Below are 20572 nucleotides of genomic sequence, written 5' to 3' on the forward strand. Positions count from 1 at the left end.
CAATAAATTACTTTTTTCAGTGCTGCAACTTTTTGTTTGTTTGTAATTCATCCCTTAGTTCTTAGTTTAATGGGATAAAACTGTTTCCACAGGAAGGCAAAGGAAGTTGAATTTGTTGAATAAATTATAGCAATGCCGTTACTATCTCTAAGCAACGAGGCAGGGTCGAATTTAAACTTTTTCTGTTCTAGAAGAAATAAATGGTATTTTCTTCTGGGTTCCTCTTCTAGTTAATGCTGCCTATTCTGGGGTACTTAGTTATATAGGTGAGATTAAATTCTTACAAACCTGAGCATTTTCAGACAAATTCTTCTTCTTTTTTATTTTTTAAGAAGTAGCCCCTAGCATCCTGCATCTGAGACTTAGAAAAAAAAAAAAATCAAGATACAACTTAGAAAGGTGAAAAACATAGTACAAAGTCAAAATAGACTGAATTAGATTAGGATTTTCCCTTTGCTCATCATTTGTTGTATCTGCTGAATACTCCGTTTCTCTGAATTTCAGTTTCTAGTCTGTATCATTTTTTTCTCGGGAGTTTAGACATACATTCCTCAGTCGATCTAGAGATACTCATAAGTAAAAAAGTAGAGGAAACTCCTTAAATGCACAGAATAGTGGTTTATTGGTGCTCAGTTCTCTAAAATTGTTTCAGTGAGAAGTATAAAATGTCATTATTTGGGAAGAAAAGGAATCGTTGATAAATTATATGAAAAATCTGTGAGTATAGTATAGAGAAGCACAGTAGGAGACAACAATGTTCGCTATTCAATTATTTTTTAATGTTGGGAATATAACAAAAAAAGAAATTTCATCACATTTGAGTTATTGAATTAAAATTATTTTCAAAATTAGAGAAGATAACATTGGCCTCTCTATTAGTTCTTTGCACAGTGAAATGGTCAGTGTGATTTTTATTTATTTTTTTCAGACAATTTGACTAGCTTTGCTTCCTGCCTTAGTACCTAGTGATCTCCTTCTGATATAGGCTTCATTTCTTGAGCTGTTAATTTAGTTTTTGAAAAAGTTATCACGTCTAAAGGAAAGCCAGTCTATAAAAATCCAAAAAATAATTTTTGGTTTTGAAAAACAATAATTTGCTTTTAAAATGATTTTCTAAGAAAATCCTTAAAACAGTGAGACATTCATTTTCCTGGCTTACTAAAATGAATATGATACATTGAAATCGATGACAGAATTATTTTATATTAAAATATCTTACAATAAAAATAAACTCTTCTGAGCTTAATGGAACTCAAACAGCTGTTCTTTAACATCCTTATATGTGGAATCTTTAATAGGCACATTTGGTATAATTAATATAAAATTTTATAAAAAACAATTAGCTTTGTGGTATTTCACAAAGAAAAAGAAATTCCAGTGAAATGAAACACCTTAGATTTTTCTGAGCTACGGGGTTGGGAAAAAGGCAGTTTAACATCTAAAAAGAGATTTTTAGGTGTATAGCTGTAAAAATTTTTCAATGTCTAACTAGTCAAATGTACAACCTACCTAAACAGTCTATGGAAGTAATAGCAACAATTTTCTGAAAATCATCACATTTTGTCACTCAAACATTTACTGGTACAACCAAATGCTTTCCAGTTGGGAAAAACGTCTTCAGCACAGTAGATTTTTTTTTTCTTAAATGAAAGAATGATTGCCTATGGTGTGGAAACAGTCTTATTAATATTAACCACTTTTTTTTTGTATTAACCACATTAATGATGATAACCACTTCTGGATGTGGCTACCTACCAAGTGATCTTTAATATTCCTATTAAACTAAGTCAACAAGAAGCAACAAAACACTGTAGGTCTTATGGAACCCTTGAACAAAACAAAACAAACAAGCAAACGCAAACACATTTTAAAGGCTTGCTGGTAAGAGGTATACCAGTGTTGAAGAAGTGGAACATGATAGAAAATTCTTTGCTGTGTGTTTTGTACGCATATTACACATTGTGAGATATTAGATAACATCCATAGAAAGAGAAAGTAGTTGTGAAAATATAAATTGAAAACACAGTGAAATGTATTTTTTTTTTAAAAACTCCAACACAAGAAAACTAGGTTTTAGACTCTTGAATACTGATCACAAACACACACGCAAACCTTACCTCTATATCCTAAATTATGGATTAGTTTGGCTGGCTACCTGAATAAAATACAGGCAGTCAAAGGTTTAAGTAAGTGAACCCGTGTATTTAAATGACTAGTTACACTGAGATCCTTTTTCTTTTCAGAATTTCTCTGAAGATGCTTGCTGTCAGAATGGTTTTTGACTAAAATTTTAATCTCCTGTAGTCAGAAAATATACTAAATCTCATTAAAACAGCAGCAAGTTCTTAATTTCCAGTAAAACATCCACAGCTCTTTCTGGAAACTGAAGGGAGTTAAAATAGCTGTAGACCTACTTTGGTCAAACACATTTTTATAGAAATATATATGCATATTTTAATAGAACCAAGGGATATAAAGTGACATACCAAGGGAGAATGTATTTACAAACAGTAAAAATAAGCTACTGTATATCATGGGTGAAAATGATTATGTTGCCTTTAAAGACATTCTGTAAGAGGTAGGTGACAAGGGGGAGACTGTTCTGCCATCTTCAAAAGTCCCCTGATTCTACATTCATCAGTGTTTCCTTCTTTCTTTTGTAGACCCAGGGGATATTTAAGAACTCCCACGTTTTTCTATATTCCAAGGTCATCACTGTCGTATGAAGCAGTGGACATCCTCTTTTGGTCGCAGAGAGCAGATTCTGCCCATAATTCGACTCCTGCTGACATTGCCACTGAAGCATGACTTTCTGTGCATTAGGTAGACCTCTTGTTCAACACGACTGTATCAGTGCTGAATCCTCCAGTTATCTTTGTGCATAAGATCAAAACCACAGGCTAACATTTCTTTAACAAACATTGCTTAAATGCCGAAGGCCTTTGGGAGAGAGGACACCCCTTTGCTAACTTCCGGTTTCCATCCTGGCACTGTACCGTCCTGGTGTGCCAGCCTGTGTCACAGGTTCTAGAGCAGGCAAGCCATGGGCCTGTCACCCACTGCAGCTGCGAAGTGTGTGATCCCACTTTGTTGCTGCCATGGCTAGTGACAGAGTTTACTTTTTGAGCGGACTTCTTGGGAACAAAAAAACTGTAACGGACATCTAATGCTTTGGTGGGGTCTGTTGCAAGTATTTGCACAATTAAAATTTCCTTCGTGGCAGAGTAGCCCATACCATGCAAGAAGTCATCCCTGTGGCTCCAGCCGCTGTAGTTCATGACTGTTCCATTGATGTCAATGATGGTCTCTGAAGTGGAGATCATGTACTTTCCATTGATAAGGTACTCACCATTTTTCTTTTTCAGGGCTAAGTAAGCGGTGAATCTAGTCTGGTCTTTGACTTTGAACTGTCGGACTTTTATATGAGTTGCCCCTTCAGGGATCCTCACAACATCAGTGTAACCCTTACTGCAGGCAGGAATGTCCACAGGGGCGAGAGGGAGAGGGAGTGAAGAGAATGATGAGACAAGAAGAGAAAATAAGTAAATACTTGACAAATGGATAAACAAATAGAAATTCTCTAAAAGTCTTTCCTTATCCGAACACAAAGTCATAATGTATTTAAAATTAGTTTAAAATTGGCTTTAAAAATTAATTTTCTTATAACAAAATTGCACTTAGACTATAGTATTGCATGAATTGGAAGTTAGGCTAACAACCTGCTTTTATTTTTAGAATCTATACCAACTTTATAAAGATTTATATAACCATTTTTACCCTTATCAAATCCTACTATCTTTACAAAAAAAGCTACTTTCCATTCTTTCTGGCACAATGTGGGATATATTTAAACACAAACTGACAAAATTCTGTCTTCAATTAATCTCATAGAAATCTTTAATGTTTCTTGAACTTGTTAGCACTTTAGAATCACCTGAGGATCTTTTAAATATTTCAGAGCCTACAACACACACCATACTAATTAAATCTTCATCTTCCAGAATGGGGCACAGAGACAGTACTTTTGGAACTCCTCACATTGTTTCAATGTGCAGACTAGTTTGGGAGCATGGATTTAATTATTTTTTCGATTATAGACAGATAGAGTCTCTGCTTCCATTTCTACTAGAACTCTGGATTTCGTGTGGCAAGCCACTAAGTGGAAAATGAAATTTTGTAATTAGGTAATAGTATCTTAATACCATCCCAATGGGAAAACAACTTTTTAATATCTTAGCAAATTTTTCTGAATGCTTAGTGTCTGTGAGATATTATGATGGACTAAGTAAGGCTTTATGGTGAGTGATAAGTATGATAAGTCTCTAAAGATCCATCCTCTGCTCAGAATGGTCAAAAGCATAAATGTCTTTGATACCCACAAACCCGTGGCAAATGCTAGGACATAAATGCTAATTAAGCACCAAGAGATAAGTGAATAAGAGAAGGAATAATCTTTTGCCCACATCTTTACAAATAATTTCATAGTAAGGTCCCCATATGCTTTACTTTTCTAGTTATTTAAATAGAAATCTTGAAATAGAAATATTGTTGCTTGTACAGTTTGATGTATGTGAAATAATTTCCCATTCTCACTCAAGATTGGTGGCTGTGAGGTAACTGACTCATACACTTAAGATTTACATATGACCTTTTTTATTTTATCCAATTTCCTAACTAAGAGGCTTGGGAAGTCATACCCAACCAATAAGGACTCATCAGACAGGGTTTTATTACCTTATGTCCTAAAGTTTGTTTTCCAAGCTGACTCTGGCATAACATCAGATAACAAATAAAGATGGAAACCAAAGTATTTTATGGCCCTGCAAAGCTGTTTCTTGGGAACTCCCAGATTCCTGGGAACCTTGTAAGAAATTTATTTATCCTCTCTGGAGTCTGCCGCATATAAGACTTTATCTACATATCAACAGTTTTCAAGTCCCTGATCTTAATAAACCATCTCCTCTACTGATCTCCCAAATTCCTTAGACAGGAACAACAAATTACCAGTCAAGAAATCTTTGAGTTCATCTTTGACAGTAGCAAATCTTCCTTCCCCCTTTGAAATGTCCCTCCTTCCTATGACAAACCAATGAAAAATTATATGTATTGATTCATGGTTTCTTGTAACTTCTGCCTTCCTAAAATGTATATAACCAAACCACCATTCAACCACAGTGAGCACAAGTTCTCAGGTCCTCCTGAGAATGGATGTTCCCAAGCTTAAGTCCCCAAGTTTGGTTCAGAATAAACCATCTTAAAATATTGTATAGAGTTTGGCTTTTTTTTTTTTTTTTGGTCAACACAACTGAAAATTCAAGTATGTTTCTCCTACTCCAGTGTTTCCTTTGAACTGATGAAGGTCAATCTCAGAGAAGCCCCCTGTCTACCAGGCATCTGACTACAGTGGCTGCCAGATAGATGTCAAAGCTTCCTACAGTACTAAAGAGATGATGCATGCTGAAGGTGCTGCTTATTCCATCTAACTTGATTCATTATTTTTGTTTTTGCAATACATTATGGCTCAGACTTTGTTATAGGACTTTTTTGTAGTATTTAATATTGACAGGTAATATGAGAACCTATGTTGACCTTACACAGTCAGGAAGGATATTGGAGACAATATCTCATCTTACACAGAACGAGTATAAAGTCGGACTATATGAGAGTATTTGCACAAGTCCACCCCAGAGCTAATTAGTGGCAATGCTGGGCTTAAGATCCAGACTCTTGAATCCCAATTTGTGCCCTTTTCACTAAGTCTCCATGCACGAAATCCTTACTTCTGCCAGCCATATTTTGTAACAGTTAAATGAAAACAAGTCCTGCTTACGTCCATATTTTAAATGATACCAAGTAAGGTGTAAGAAAAATAAAGAAGAAAGGATAAGAAAATCATGCAGGATAGTTTTTTTTGTGTGTTTATCCTTGTTCCTGAAAGCCTGTCTCATTTGATACAAATCAATGGTTATGATAAAAATTGCCATGGGTCTTCAAACTGAGTTTCACAAGGCATTGGTAGGTCTGAGTATTACTACCCTGATTTCTTAGTGCCTTAGTAAAAGATAATACTCTGTATATTTTTTATTCATTTTCTTTATACCTTGCTTGGTATCATCACTTAAATTCTGGACACTAATCAACTTTCCCAACTACTATACATGAATGCAGTTGTCTTCATATAACTATTATAAAGCATGGCTGGCAGGTCAAGGAAATCTTGTCTTTCTCAATCCTATTCGCATAGGGTCAAGAAAAGTACAAGTCATGAAGAAATACATTGATTCATGTTCAAGCACACTGTCATGCATCACCACGCTCACCATAAAATACATGGTGATAACAATTGATACAGCTGTGAAGAATAAATTCTTCAGCCATATAATCTCAATTATATTGAGATCATTTCCAGTTTTTTACATTACATTAATCTTTTGAATAAATTTTATTGCTAATTTGGCTGGCATATTACTCTAAAGTTAAAGATTATACAGCCCCTACAATAGAATTCAGGCATACTCAGCCAATACCCCTCAGCATAAGAGTGGTTTGGAGAAGAAAAACAATCCTGTATTCTCTCAGATTCTTTAACCCACTCAGCCATCTCATCTGCTAGCATAAAATTTTATGCCAAACATTGGTACTTCATTAATTAACATATTTAAAGTAAAAGGGTAATCTAGGATTGCAATAGGAGACCAAGACAGATATCGTTGTATAAATTTATCTAAAGAATAGATACAAACCAGAATAGTTCACTATAAAACAGGATTGTTGTACACACCATTGCAAAGAACTTACATTTTGCAAAAAGAAATGTTTTCTCAAAACAATAACAAAAGCAGTTGATTGAGAATTCGTTTTAAAATATATAGTTAAGAGAGAAACGAGCCACCCTTTCCTAAATTATGTTTCAGGAATAATAGACCTGCAAGGTGTCACTGAAGTGGAATGTCACTCATTTTTTCTTTTCAGTTTTCTGACTCTGCAAGAACTTGACCCCTATAGCCATCGCAGTTTATCTGCTTTCAGAGGCGCCATGAGCTTCCTCTTAGCAACCAGAGCCTTATTCATCTTCTCTCCTTGCCTTCTCATATTCATAATGTGCTACTAGACCCACGTTAGGCCTCCTCCTACAGATAGCTGTTGATGTAACATGAGTTCCCCTGTATCAGTTTTGCAGGAGCTTACGGCTTTGTTCAATTCATATAAAGGCAAGGGTTCTATCCTATTACCTTTTTTTATTGAAGGTTCCAACAATCTTTGTACAGCTGGAGTTGTCTCCTCCACATACTCCACACTTGTCGTACTGCAGCTTTGAGCCGATGATGCCATCACAGCCAGTTCGCACACACTTCCCCCGGACGCAGACGGAATTACTGGACGGCCTACACTCAGTTCCATCAGTCACCTGAATCGTGACAAACACATTAGCAGCAGAACATACCTCTATATAGGTAATTGGTTTGTTTAGTAAACTAGTAAGTTCTCGTTTGTGATTTTTTGAAGTTGACTGGAATGGAGACTATACTGAAAATTAAATAGCCTCCTCTCTTCCTACAAGAATATCTTCCAGGAATATCTAACTGAAAAGTCCTTAGCATAGTGGCAGAAAGCAGATCTGGGATAAGTTTAGGTTACATACTGTCTCTCTTAAGTTTCATTCTGAATGTGCTACCTTCCCACAGTATCGTCTTGTCTTTTTACATTGATAAAAGCAATCATTCCTACTTAGGGCTTGGGACTATCACTTGTGAATATGAGCAGGCTTGGGGATGCAAAGATACTTCTTTGTGGCATAATTGTTAGTATAATAACAAAATTGAAAATCTAAACTTGACATTCAAAACCATGTTATGGTTGAAGAGCCTGCCCCATTGTGTGTTGAACTGTCAGACACCAAAATAGAGATTAGTGTGGGAAATTAGTCTAGGGAAGTTAGAGGAATGTATTTACTAGAAGGAATTGAATATATTTTGAATGAAGGAATTAGTGTATAGTTACAAAACTAGTTATACAATAGTATGCATAGAGATTGTGGCTTATGCATGTGAGTAAACATAACATCTATGTGCTCACATATATACAAACATCTATATGCTCACATATATACAAACTGACATATTTTGCACTTGTGTATATAGAAAACTCTTTCCATGTATGTATGTGAATGTGTGTATGTAAACTGAAGTAGGAAACAGTGGCTCTTCAGATGGTAACATTTTCAGGTGATGTTTATGTTTTTGTTTCTCTGTATTAGTTTTAAATAAAAATATATTTTTGAAATAAAAATCCATGATATTTCAAAAATTACATAAGTTAGACATTAGCTTACATTTTTGAATAACATGTTATAACTATCTGAGGGCCAAGTTTTAGAAGTGGTTTTAAATGTAGCACCTGTTTGCAAATGAGACAAACAGTATTTGTAAACCACTGCCTAACACCAATTGTAAGAAAAACAAACAAACCTGCTGTCTCTTTAGAAAATGCTCACCTGTGAAAAATAAAGGATATCACACACAGATATTATAATTTGTATAACTAGAGGGACATTGATTCATATTAAGACTGTGAAACATTCAAAAGGCTGGGTCAGAGACAACGATCTTGAAACACATCTTTATGATTCATCAAAATGACAGAAAAACAGAACGTTTTCTCTCATTACTGTTCCCTTTTAAATTGTGCTTAGGAAATACTCGATGCTTTAATGCTGTTTTAAAGTTAAGGTCACGCTTTATCTTCTGTGAGGGCAAGTTACCTTTTTTCAAAAATAGCCTTTAAAACATTTGTTTGTTCTGTTTATAAGATAATTTTTATTTATTGTGTGAAGTTTGCAAATATAGAAATTATAGAGATGAAAATAAACCCCCCCCAAAATCTAACCACTTCAAAATAATGACTGTTTACATTTGGCACCAACAGGCTTCATTCTACCAAACAGTTTCCACTAAGGATGCCCATTGTTTCTGAACAGTTGGTGTGTAGTTACCTTTGGAGAAAAGACCACATAGTAGCCAGTGCCCTTGGCCCTGCAGGTCAGCTTGCACACATCCCCCGGCAGGACACCTGCGTATTTGGGAACCCATTCCACAAAGGTTTTGACTCCTTTTGCATCCGACTGATAGCCATTTTTAGCCTCGCACTGCTCGTGACGAAATGATTTTCCTAGGAAACAAACATGTTACAATTATTACCTTATCTGTTCTAAAACTTAGATACATTCATGTGTGTTTAAATAATTTATTTTAAGAAGACGCTAACTTTTGTTTTCTTTGCACAGCCTCTTTACGTTCATGTTAATGGATTTTATGTATAGTTAGAGTTGAAAATGAGGATTCTTTTTTAGTTCTCTGAATACTCTCAAATTATTGTTGATAATAATTTAAAAATCATGCATGTATTTGTTACTGATCTGCACATTGGTGGAACTGTGCAGTACAAGATTGATGTGATTTCTTTAGCCTCCCCTACTTATTACTGAGAGAATACAAACTATATGTGGCACATGGTGGTTGTTGACACTTGGGAGCAGCGTACCATTGGGTGGGCAGGGCGTGACACTGCAGGAGCGGTAGATGGCCCTCTTCCCCGTGCAGTAGCGGCCGTTGTTCCTGGGGGCGGGGTTATTGCAGTGGCGATAGGCAAACTGTACTCCTCCCCCACATGAGCGAGAACACTGGCCCCAGGATCCCCAAGACCCCCAGTTGCCATGACTTGATGTCTGAAATAGAAAATAAAAGTCATTTCAACTCAGATAGAAGAAAAAATTTTCAAGATGTACACCTGGAAATCACTTGCATTTAATGACAGTGGAAGCTTCATCACAGATATAGTTAAATGTTCACTGAATTTAACATGAGCAACACACTTCCAGTTCTAAACAATCATCTTTTTTACCCCCTCCCCCACCAACACTGGAGGATCTAAAAGCATAACCCTAAGTACCGAGCACACCACCAAGACTGTCTCCTGGTTTCTTTGGGTCATTTTAGATTACATCTTCTGATTTGGTATGTCTCTGTTGATAATCACTGAATTATGTTAACTTTGTGTCCACTCTAATGTTGGATCGTTAATGAAATGTAAGGTTTTGCCTGATACTGGGCATTATTTAATTGTGTTTGCTTCTCTTTTTCTACAACTCTGCAGTTTCACATCCTGTGACAGACTCTCTACTACATACATAAATGTATTGGACCTGGCTTGACTTAGCTTCTAATTACATGTGATAGATACTGAAACATACTCAAACCATACATGTACACATGTCCCAAAGTGAAGGAACAGCCCTTTCGTGACAAGCTAAGTCTATTTCTCTGGAAACATTCCAGGAGGAAGCTGAGATTCTCTGCTTCGCTGAGGGAATGTGCGAAGAAATGCCCTTGGCTACCGGCGTCAGAGTTTCTGATGCTGCGTGGTTGGGTGACAGCCTGGAAAGAAACAGGCAATGAGCATATAGCAACACTCTTCCAGGTACTTTGCAAATCCTGTGGGCTGATGGTGAGCACATATTTTGCTCAGGCCTTGAAAATTAAGAGGGCAGCTGCTGATCTGAAGCTGGACTGTGTATATGATGGCAGATGTGTTTCCCTGGAGCAGCCACAGGTTACATTAGCTCCCAAGTTTGGCTTAACTTACTATCCGGGTTTGGGGCGGGGGACCATTCTGGAGCTTACCAAGTAGGCACAAGAACTATATGTGTCTGTTTTACTGTTATTTTCTTACTGAAATTAAATAAATGTATTCTGATATTTTAGCAAGAGAAGTTTGAATGTGAGCTTCCAAAAAGTGACTTTCGAGGTTCTACTTGGAGTCTCAATTGGACAGAATCTAGGTTATGTAATTATTTGTTTAAGGATATAGTCTGTGGAGAAACCCCTAATATCTGCATTTTCTCCAGTATTTGATAACTGAGAACGGCTACTATGGGTAAAAGATGAAGCTGTAAGTAGATCTTCAAGGTGAAAATATTTGAACTAGGAAATAAAGCCTTCTGATCATAGTATGTACACACATCACAGGAATGAACCTCACACCTTGGGTCTCCAGGCATTAAATAATAAAAAAAATCACTTACTGAATAATATTTTTTCTTGGTTTTGTCTACACACTTGCCCTGTAGACAGATCCTCCCCTTTCCACAAGGTGTTCCCTCCACGGCGGGCAGCTTCTTGGTCAGACAGACCATCTGACCCTGGCGTACCACAGCACACCACAGACGAGCACAGACGTCCATGCCAGGACACACTGAGTACTCGGGCCCGAATGTCAGGTTGCACTGCTGGGTGGCATCGTAGGTCTGTCCTGGGAGTTCTTCAGGGCCCAGGATCTGCTTTCGTGGTAAGTCCAGCAGACAGTTACCTAAAAGAATAACCAAGACTGACCACTGCTCTGTGTTTAGATTTTGTGGATCTAAATGTGAAGCGTTATAGCTGGTGTTAAAACCTGAGGCACCCACATATCTGCAGTATGATGCTCTGGAGAAGGGACTACGTGAAGAATGAGGCTGGACATCTCCTCAGACTCTTGGACATACTCCAGTATTTCCAAGAGATGACGTGCTCTGGAGTATCTATAATGATGGAGGGTAGGCCTGGCAGTGGTGTGATGAAGCAGAATTATTTTGTAATGCTTAATTGTGAAAATCGTCGTTGTGTTGAAGAACTCTAAGAAATTGGATGGGCTAAGAGGAAATTAGATAGTGAACTTAATAATAAAGCACTTACTCTACGTGTTTGAGAAACAGAGTTTTTCCCTTGGTACTCTGTTTGCAACCTGTTCTCCACTCTCCACTTCCCTCTTCCCCATGGGCCTAACATGTGTCTTCTTTCCACTAATTCCATGAACAATAACCAACAATAACCAAGGTGGCACTTCATGAATTCTTGTATTCACTCAACAAGAATTTGTTCAGCACCTATAATGTTCTAGAAAACATACTAGGGATCAGAAATACAGAAAAATGACCCAGATTTGCCCCCTCAAGGGCTCCTAATAAAGTAAAGGAGGTAGACAAAATAAAATATTTCTCCTAGACTGATCAAAGTTTTATTTTTTATTTTCATTTTTTTTAGTTGAAGTCTCACTCTGTCACCCAGACTGGAATGCAGTGGCACACTCATGGCCATCGCAGCCTTGACCTGCTGGGCTCCAGTGATCCTTCTGCCTCAGCCTTCCAAGTAGCTGGAACTACAGGAGCGTGCTACCACGCCCGGCTAATTCTTTTTCTTTATTGTAGAGACAATGTCTCACCAAGTTGCCTGTGCTGGTCTCGAACACACGGGCCAGGCAGACCACTCACCTCAGCCTCCCAAAGTGCTGGGATTATAGGCTGAGCCATGGAGCCCAGCCTAATAATACACTTTCAAGATTCACAGAACAAAGGAGTGGTGAAAAAAGAAAACAAATGGATAATTAAGGACTAAGCCAGTCTTTATACTCTTCTTTTTTTTTTTAAAGGAAAAGACTCCATCTTACATTTTGTTATGAATTTATATATGTATGTATGTATGTATGTATGTATGTATGGAGTTCGAGTCTCACTTTGTCATCCAGGCTAGAGTGTAGTGGCACGATCACCACTCACCAGTCTCAACCTCCTGAACTCAAGCTAGGTTTTCCTCTCAACTTCCTGAGTAACTGGGACTACACGCGTTTGCCACAATACGTGGCTAATTTTTAAAAAAATATTTGTAGAGATGAGTTTTTGCTATGTTGCCCATGTTGCTCTCGAACTCTGGGGCTCAAGAGATCCTCCCGCCTCGTCTTCCCCAAGTGTTGGGATTATAGACATGAGCCACTGTGCCCAGCCCTCATCTCCTTCTTTTTTTTCCCTTTGCTTCTGTCAAATGGATTCATATCTCTTGGGTATTTGGGAGTCTAGCTGCCAAAACCAAGTTGGGATCTCATGTCATATATGAGAATGAGCAGGCAAGCAGGAGTGACATGGGGAATCCACAGAAGCTGGAACACAGATAAGGCAAATCCAGAAACTGAAATGTGTTTTTCCACTTCTCCAACCAAAGAACATCCCTAAGATTCCCTGACCAGTGAGTCACTTCATTAATTTTCTCTAGTCATACACACACACACACACACACACACACACACACACACGCATAATGCTGATTCATTACCGTGCTTTTTTGTCTTGATTTCAAGATTATCATGCACTAATTATAATAGCAATAAAAAAAAGAACAAATACTTATTACACACTATTCTCCGTTCTTTATGTGTATTAGTTTATTTAATCCTTATGAGAATCTCAAAAGGCAGATTCTATGCTATTTTATTTATTTTACCTAGGGGAACATAAAAGTTAGGTCAGTGTGTGGTAATCTGGACATTGACTCTTTCCCCCTATATCTGGCTTTTTTATACCCCTTCCTCCAGGGAGCAGCCCCCGGCCAAGGTTGGTCTCTGCAGGATTTGCATATTCCCTGTAATAAGTCAGGAGGTGCAGGTAATTGGGCAGAGCTGAGAACAATGAAGGCTATACCCTTACTCATTGTGATTGTAACCACCATGTAGCCAGTTGAATAATTAACTTGCTTGACTATAAAACTGCTTTCTGTACTGTCCCACAGTAGGGATTCTTTCTTCACCAACTGGCTGCTATGGATGCCTTCTGGGCAGAGTCTTTCTTCACTGACTGGCTGCCATTGGTGCCTCCTGTATGTTCTAATAAACCAGTATCTTTCCCTGCTGGACCTGTGGGTGACTTCTTTGGTATGTAAACTACCATACGCACAAGCCCTCTCAGATTTGAGGCTGCCACACTACAATGTCATCCAAGATAACACAGTTATTACGGTTTTATGGTCAGAGCCTCCCCTCCTCCCCATATACCACATGGCCTCTATTTAGCATGTGGGTAGCTGTCTGATTTTATTGCTTAAGGGTGGCCATGTGTAAGGTTCCCTTATATGGTGGATATAGAGTTTAAAGGTAGAAACACCTAGTCTTAAGTCTTATTCTGGTGAAACACTAAATAGCTGAGTGCTCTTGGCCAAGTTAGTGGACCTCTCCCTAAATTATTTTTGAGATCTGTGAAATGTTTCTCTTCTCACTGTGATACTCTCTATATGAAATTATCCACAGAGATATAACTGGAGAAATACAAAAGAATCATAGGTGGTTCTATGTCCAACACATTTAACAACCTTCTAAGTGTATTGGAGTTATTCTTTTTATTCAACAAAAGAAAATCATATTTAAATCCTACATTTCATTGGGAAATAGTTATTTAGCACATTTGAAGTATACTGCAAATGTTTTTACAATGACATTCACATTTCTTCAAATTTGTCAATCTATGATGGAGACATTATATGAAAATGAATAAAGAGCAAAGTTCCTATTTAACTTCTGAGCCAGGACGTTTGAAGAGGTAAAGCTTCTTAAGGCAAACCAGAAAAAGCATTAAAATAAGCATCCAGCCAAAGAGAACTTTGGGAGAAAAACAAGTTAAAAGAAAAACATCAGCATCAGCAACAGGAAAGAATGATAGTAAAACTTAACGAAGCTTTGTTTACAAGAGTGAGATTAGGCACGTCAGAACTTCATGTAAAATGTTATCTTCATTGCTACATGACAAGGAACTCTGTGTAAATGAGGGAATGCTTGACAGATTGCTGATGTTAGAAGACTGTCAACAAATCTCTAAGTCAGCAAGAACACTTTCCAATTCTTCAAAAGTGCTGTTTTAAGACCTTTATGTTACTCAAAAGCACAGACCATATGACTAGGTAACTAAATACTAGCTAGGAAGTCTTTACCATGTGCGGATACACGTGGCATGGGTCTACCTAATTTATCTTGAGCCAGAAGAACTCATCACCTGACTGTGGACAGTCATGACACCTGTTTTACTTCAATAGTAGATGGCGAGTAAAAAGAAATATATAACGCAAATGATTTGAAATCAGCTTACAACAAGGTGACTTCAAGATATGATGTCTCTTCGCAAAGCTTCATCCAGAAGATATAATTTTTTAGAGTGAATAACAAGTTTTGCTTTGCTATTAAAAATAAGCTATACTGGCTCTTTAATTTCTATCTAGTGGTTGCACATGCAGAGATGACCTTTCTTACTTAAAATAAAATATATATATTTCTATTTTTAATTTATACAGTTTGAGGAAGGGACTTAAGGGAGGAAGACAATCCGTCTTTCAGCATCACTTATGTTGACCTCTAAATGCATTCAACCCACCACTGTCTTCTTAATCTGTTTTCCTTTTCTTCTCAACCACTTCTCCATATCTGCTTCACAAATGTTTCAGTTCACCCCAGTCTGAAATTCTATCTGGGCTTTGCTGCCAATATTTTGTGTTTGTTCTGTTCCACAAATTGGCAAGGTGCTCCTTCCTCCTTTCCTGCCGTCTTTCCTTCTTTCTTTTTATTTTAATATTTTGTGTATAAACATTGATAGGAATCTGTGCCTATCGCATACATGTTAAACACTTAGAATAAGGCAAAAAATTAAGAAGTGAAATGCAGTGATTTGAGATAGACAAATGAAAGAATGTGGTATTAACTCCCTGGCGGCAGAAGTCCCCTCCTTGGTGCTGAAAGGCATGCTTTGCCTCCAGGAAATGGAACAGGAAAATCTCTAATTTTATACATCTGTCTTCTAGTACTACTTGTCTCTCATATTAATGATTCATGGAAATTGTCAAAGTCATTGCTCTTTATTCTTTTCAATTTTTGATTCCATATTTCTGGCACCATAGTTACTTTAGTCTTCTCTTCCCTTTCCATTCTCAGGCATGAGATCAAGCTTTGGTGCATATATTTATGGCTAGGAGAAATCAATTAACGTTCCCAATGAAATTCAACCAGAGAAGCCTAACACCACTGCCTTTTCTCGCCTTTTGTGTTTTCTCTTCATCTTTCTGCCCTTGCTTGTTCCTTTGCTTTTAGGTCTTAACTTGAATGTCTGATGTTAAAAAAGAAACTGGTGCATTGCCTGCTTTTTGATGCATTTTGGACCCAGTAATAGATGGAAAAACAAAGGCAGTGCAAAAAAACCAGAAAATTATTGATGAAAAGCAGGCAACAAAGGCAAAAAAAGGGGTTTGCCTGTGAAGCTGCTGGAGGCATGAGGTACACTGTTTAGCAGATGCTATGGCAAGGAAATTAGGTAAGATTCTCTGCAATGAAGGATGAAGCAAAGCTTTTTAAAAATATATGTTATTATGGTCTTAAAATATATTCATTATTTGCACATTCTTTTAAAGAATATTTTTACAGTGAAAATCAAGAAAGAACCATAAGAGGTTTTGTATTTTATTAACACCACCTTAAAAATGAATGTTATGCTCTTATCAGTAGCTTCACAGCCTACACTTAGCAAAGGATTCAAAGAACTGGTTTTCCGATATAACTTTATGTCCAAAGTTCTGTGTCCAGTAAGTGGCTATAAACCTCACTCTGTAAATATGCTACATGTTAATTTTTCAAAACCATCTATAGATTTTCCTGAGCAGCCTGTGTTGTGAGTATTTTTGAGCTGCATCTTCTTAGGTGGTGGCCTGTCTCATAATCTGGCACTGTGGACTGAGGGATACAGCAGACACAGCTATCTTTTTTGGCTTCAAGGTTATTACGCATTTGAGAAAGGAAATTCAATAAACTGCTTTCACTGCACAATTTCTCTGCCAGTGCTTACCTTTATTTTCAAGGCATACTCCTAGCCAGATTGCCTAAGCTAACTTGTATAAACACTGCAGAATGTCTACAAGTATCTTGGCCAAGGTTGGGGGGGTGTCCCACGAGACATGGCTTCTCCTTTTTTGAATCACAAATCTGCAGACACGGTTACTTTAGAGTGAGCACACTGGCTTTTCAACCATAACCTAATTGCTGCATATTTCTTGTTGGAACTAAATCAGGAAACACTCAGTACTAATGAATTTAAATTTGGCAGTGGCCGAGTGCTACAAATGTCCAGCTACTTATGGCTAATAATTTTAAAAATAAATCAAATGCTTTGAATTTAATTTTACTCTACGACCTAATTTCTCCAGTATTGCTGGAGGTGAGAGGGGGAGAAATAAGATATTACACAAAAATGGATTTTCCATTTATAATGGACTCTTTAGGTACCATTGAAAGATTGTATATGTTCTATGAGAGTACCTAAGTAAAACAGCAATTGTTTTGCTGCTTTCATATGATTCACATTTAACTCTCCTAAATAACTGAAAATTATTTATGTGTGTGAATGAATTATTGTATCATGCTGAAATATAGAGGCAGTTTTAGGGATCATGTTGGTGTAACTAGAGCTTTTGAGCTTTTAGAAAATGGTACCATACCACTGTGACTTTCATGATTTAGGGCTACAATTTATCACTTTCTGCTTTTTCCCTTATTGCCAAATGATATCAGTTCTTGTTTTCAGTTTACCTGTCTGAAGTCTCCCCACATTAACTCCTGCCTCTCAGGCCTATTTTATTGCTTAAAGTATTAGTGGCTTAAAAAATTGGAACACAGTCTGGGCGTGGTGGCTCAGCCTGTAATCCCAGCACTTTGGGAGGCTGAAGTGAGAGAATTGCCTGAGCCCATGGGTTCGAGACCAGCCCGGGGAACTTGGTGGGACCTCATCTCTACAATAAATCAAAAGTTAGCCAGGCATGGTAGCGTGGTTGTAGTTCTAACTACTTGGAAGGCTGAGGAGGAAGGATTGCCAGAACCCAGGTTGACATTGGGGTGACTGTGAGCATGCCACTCACTCCAGTCTGGGCGACCAAGTGAGACTCCAATTCAAAAAAAAAAAAAGAAAGAAAGAAAAAGAAAGAAAAAACATTAGAACATAAAAATAGTAGAACTGTAAAATATGAAAAGCAGAATCTGAGTAGAAGATGGAGTAGCTCCCTATGAGTAAAGTAAAAAGGGTTTATAATGTAGTTTCATTGTCACAGTTTAGTCTTCTTACAAAGATGCATTTATTTGTTTGTTTGTTCTTCTATCATCTTGGGTTTTGACATTCTTCTTAGTTCTCTCCTAAGCTCTGTAGTTGAAATATTAGCACCTCGATCATTTCAATCATCTCCTAGTTTCTACGGCCACACATTCACTTAAATTGACATGTCAGTTTTTTTTTTCTTTGCCATGATTTAAAAGAGTTATTAAGTTATTTGGATTCATATTTAAATAATAGTGCTGCAGAGAGCATTCCTGTTTGAATCCTGTACCTGTGTATGACAATTTTGAAATGAAATAAGACATAATTGAGCTGTACCATTGGGTTATAGTATCTTTCTTTGCTTTTTATTTTTCTGAAATCACTTTATCCATTATAGGCTACTGGTAAAAATAGATTTATTTTTGGTTGAAACAAAAGACTTACTAACCAAAGCAACATATTCAAAACTGAGACAGTCTAAATTTGATAAAATAACTATAAACATTTTCTGCCCTAAGAATTTTGATAATTGAATTTATATATTTAATGCATATATGAGAAATTCTTTTTTTGTTAGTTTATCAATGAAAATGAATAAGATCTATTTTTACTAAAAGCATGTTCTGACTTGTTCTCAATCATAAGTTCTTTGGAACAGAAACAGACAGATGTAAAAAGTACATAAACTTGTAAAAGTTTTTTTTTTTCTTAAATCAGAACATGGATTTCTTTAAATATAGAAATAATGTTTAAAAATGAAGACAATGCTGCAAGCATATTTACTGCACAGAAATTAATATCACAAATTCCATAAACATGAAATAAATGAATCATTCCAAAATTATGGCAATAAGGAACAAAATTCTGCACAGCATTGTAATTAGCTGACCTAATACTTTCACAAGGAAAAAAAAATTGGTCCCATTTTAGCCATAAGTATTTGCTGCCTTAGCAACTAAATCCATTCATTTAGTGATTCAAGGTTTAGCTCAACCTTTTGGAATGTGTAACGTGTGATTTTGAAATAAAATATTAATGCTATTTTATTTTCAGAAAACCTGAAAAAAAAAAAGAAATAGCAAAACCAATATTCAAAGTGGAGACTTAGGATTCCACCTGAAGGACTTTATGAGATATTGACCTTATCAATGTAGATAAGAAGATAATAAAATAATACTCATTTTAGGTCTTTATCTGTGTCTAATCCACACTGTAAACTGAGCTAATAATAAAATTGCCATTTGGTAATTTTATTATTAGTCTAAAAGAAAGATTTAATACATCAATTCTTGTTAGTGTGTCTAAGTCTTTAAGATATTGGGATGTCCTTTCAAATAACAAAAAATATTTATTTTGTATTAAAAGAAATTTTAAACCAAGCTAGAGTCAGATTGCTCTTAGGAATGGGAGATTTAAATATATAATCATAAGCAGTTAAAGTCTTACCAGTTCACCAGTAATGCAGCAAAAATGAGTTAATGAACAGATTTGAGATACATGGTATCAGACAACTGTGCAGATGAATCTCTTTTTGTCTAAAATGTATAAAATTTATCAACTGTTATGACATATATATTCAAAGTTCAAGATGATTAACACATTCAGAAATTATAAAAATATTGAGTCATAAACTTTGTGGAACTGGGAAAAAGACAGTTATCTCAGATCCTCTTTATTCAACTCTGAACCATACATCATGAGATAATTTTACAGAAAATTATTATGATCAAGGATTTCTGTCATATTCAATTTAATTACCAGTTTTAGGAGAAGATCTATTTTAAGAGAACAGAAAATAACTGAGAATATGTCCATTTCTGTAAGATGAGAAACTTGAACTACATAATCTCTGAAGATCTCTTTCAATCCTAATGCATCTATCCTCCTGTGTTTCTATTATTTTAAAGTACTAAAGAATGCTAAGAAATTTGCAACAGCTTGTTTCAAAGATTACTTGGGGGTCAGGATTTATTATTTCTAAAAATTGTGACTTCCTCAGTATTTTTATAGAATTTACAGCACTAATCCCAGCCTCACAGAATTTAATAAAGTATGCTGTGTTCTCTAAAGGATAAAGCCAAAGATTTTCTTTTGAAGTTCTGAAAGTGTTTTCCCATCATTCAGAATGATTTTCTAGTTCTGTTCTGCAGTTTTTACTCTACTTCCAGGAGAAACTGCTGTCAGAATGAAACCAAATTCTTCTAGTCAATGCCAATCTAGAGAGCTTCCTTTCCTGGCTTTATGTTGCCATAAAGAGAATCCGGCAGAATTGTCACCTAGACCTCAACCACACCCCTATAATAGGCATGTAACAAATAATTCTGAGAGTCATATTAATAGCAGAGAAACCAAGATGTCTGCCAAAGTTCTCACAGGAAGCTAGTGGTGAAAGAAGGAATAAAAGCCCAGCTTTCAGGGCACTAACTAGGCGTTCTGTGTGGTCTCCCACACTGCTTCTCCTTTGAACTTTTCCAATTCAAAAGCAAAAATACCATAGCTAGAATGCCACCAAGGACGTCGGCATTACATACCAGCAATCAATTTACTTTTTCTTTTTCTGATGTTATCCAAATAATCATTGTCTTAGAGGGCAAGATGAATGTTATAAGGATATAATGAAGTAAAACTCCTAAGAATCCCATTTTGTTTCTGAGT

General features: G+C 36.5%; 1 protein-coding gene across 1 annotated transcript in view; it reads right to left on the bottom strand.

Annotated features, from left to right (window-relative positions):
• Positions 1 to 330: 330 nt before the first annotated feature.
• The window catches only part of ADAMTS5 (ADAM metallopeptidase with thrombospondin type 1 motif 5), a 40399-nt gene continuing 20157 nt past the window's right edge, over positions 331 to 20572 (bottom strand). Inside the window, exons 4-8 of the mRNA XM_008060730.2 lie at positions 11081 to 11364; positions 9541 to 9724; positions 8993 to 9168; positions 7233 to 7408; positions 331 to 3468 (exon numbers count right to left, since the gene is read on the bottom strand). Coding sequence (XP_008058921.1) covers positions 2901 to 3468; positions 7233 to 7408; positions 8993 to 9168; positions 9541 to 9724; positions 11081 to 11364 — 1388 coding nt within the window. The 3' untranslated portion in view covers positions 331 to 2900. The remainder of the gene's footprint in view (positions 3469 to 7232; positions 7409 to 8992; positions 9169 to 9540; positions 9725 to 11080; positions 11365 to 20572) is intronic.

Source organism: Carlito syrichta, unplaced genomic scaffold, assembly GCF_000164805.1.
Source record: "Carlito syrichta isolate Samal-C Ts95f unplaced genomic scaffold, Tarsius_syrichta-2.0.1 Scaffold304711, whole genome shotgun sequence".
NCBI classification, from domain to species: domain Eukaryota; kingdom Metazoa; phylum Chordata; class Mammalia; order Primates; family Tarsiidae; genus Carlito; species Carlito syrichta.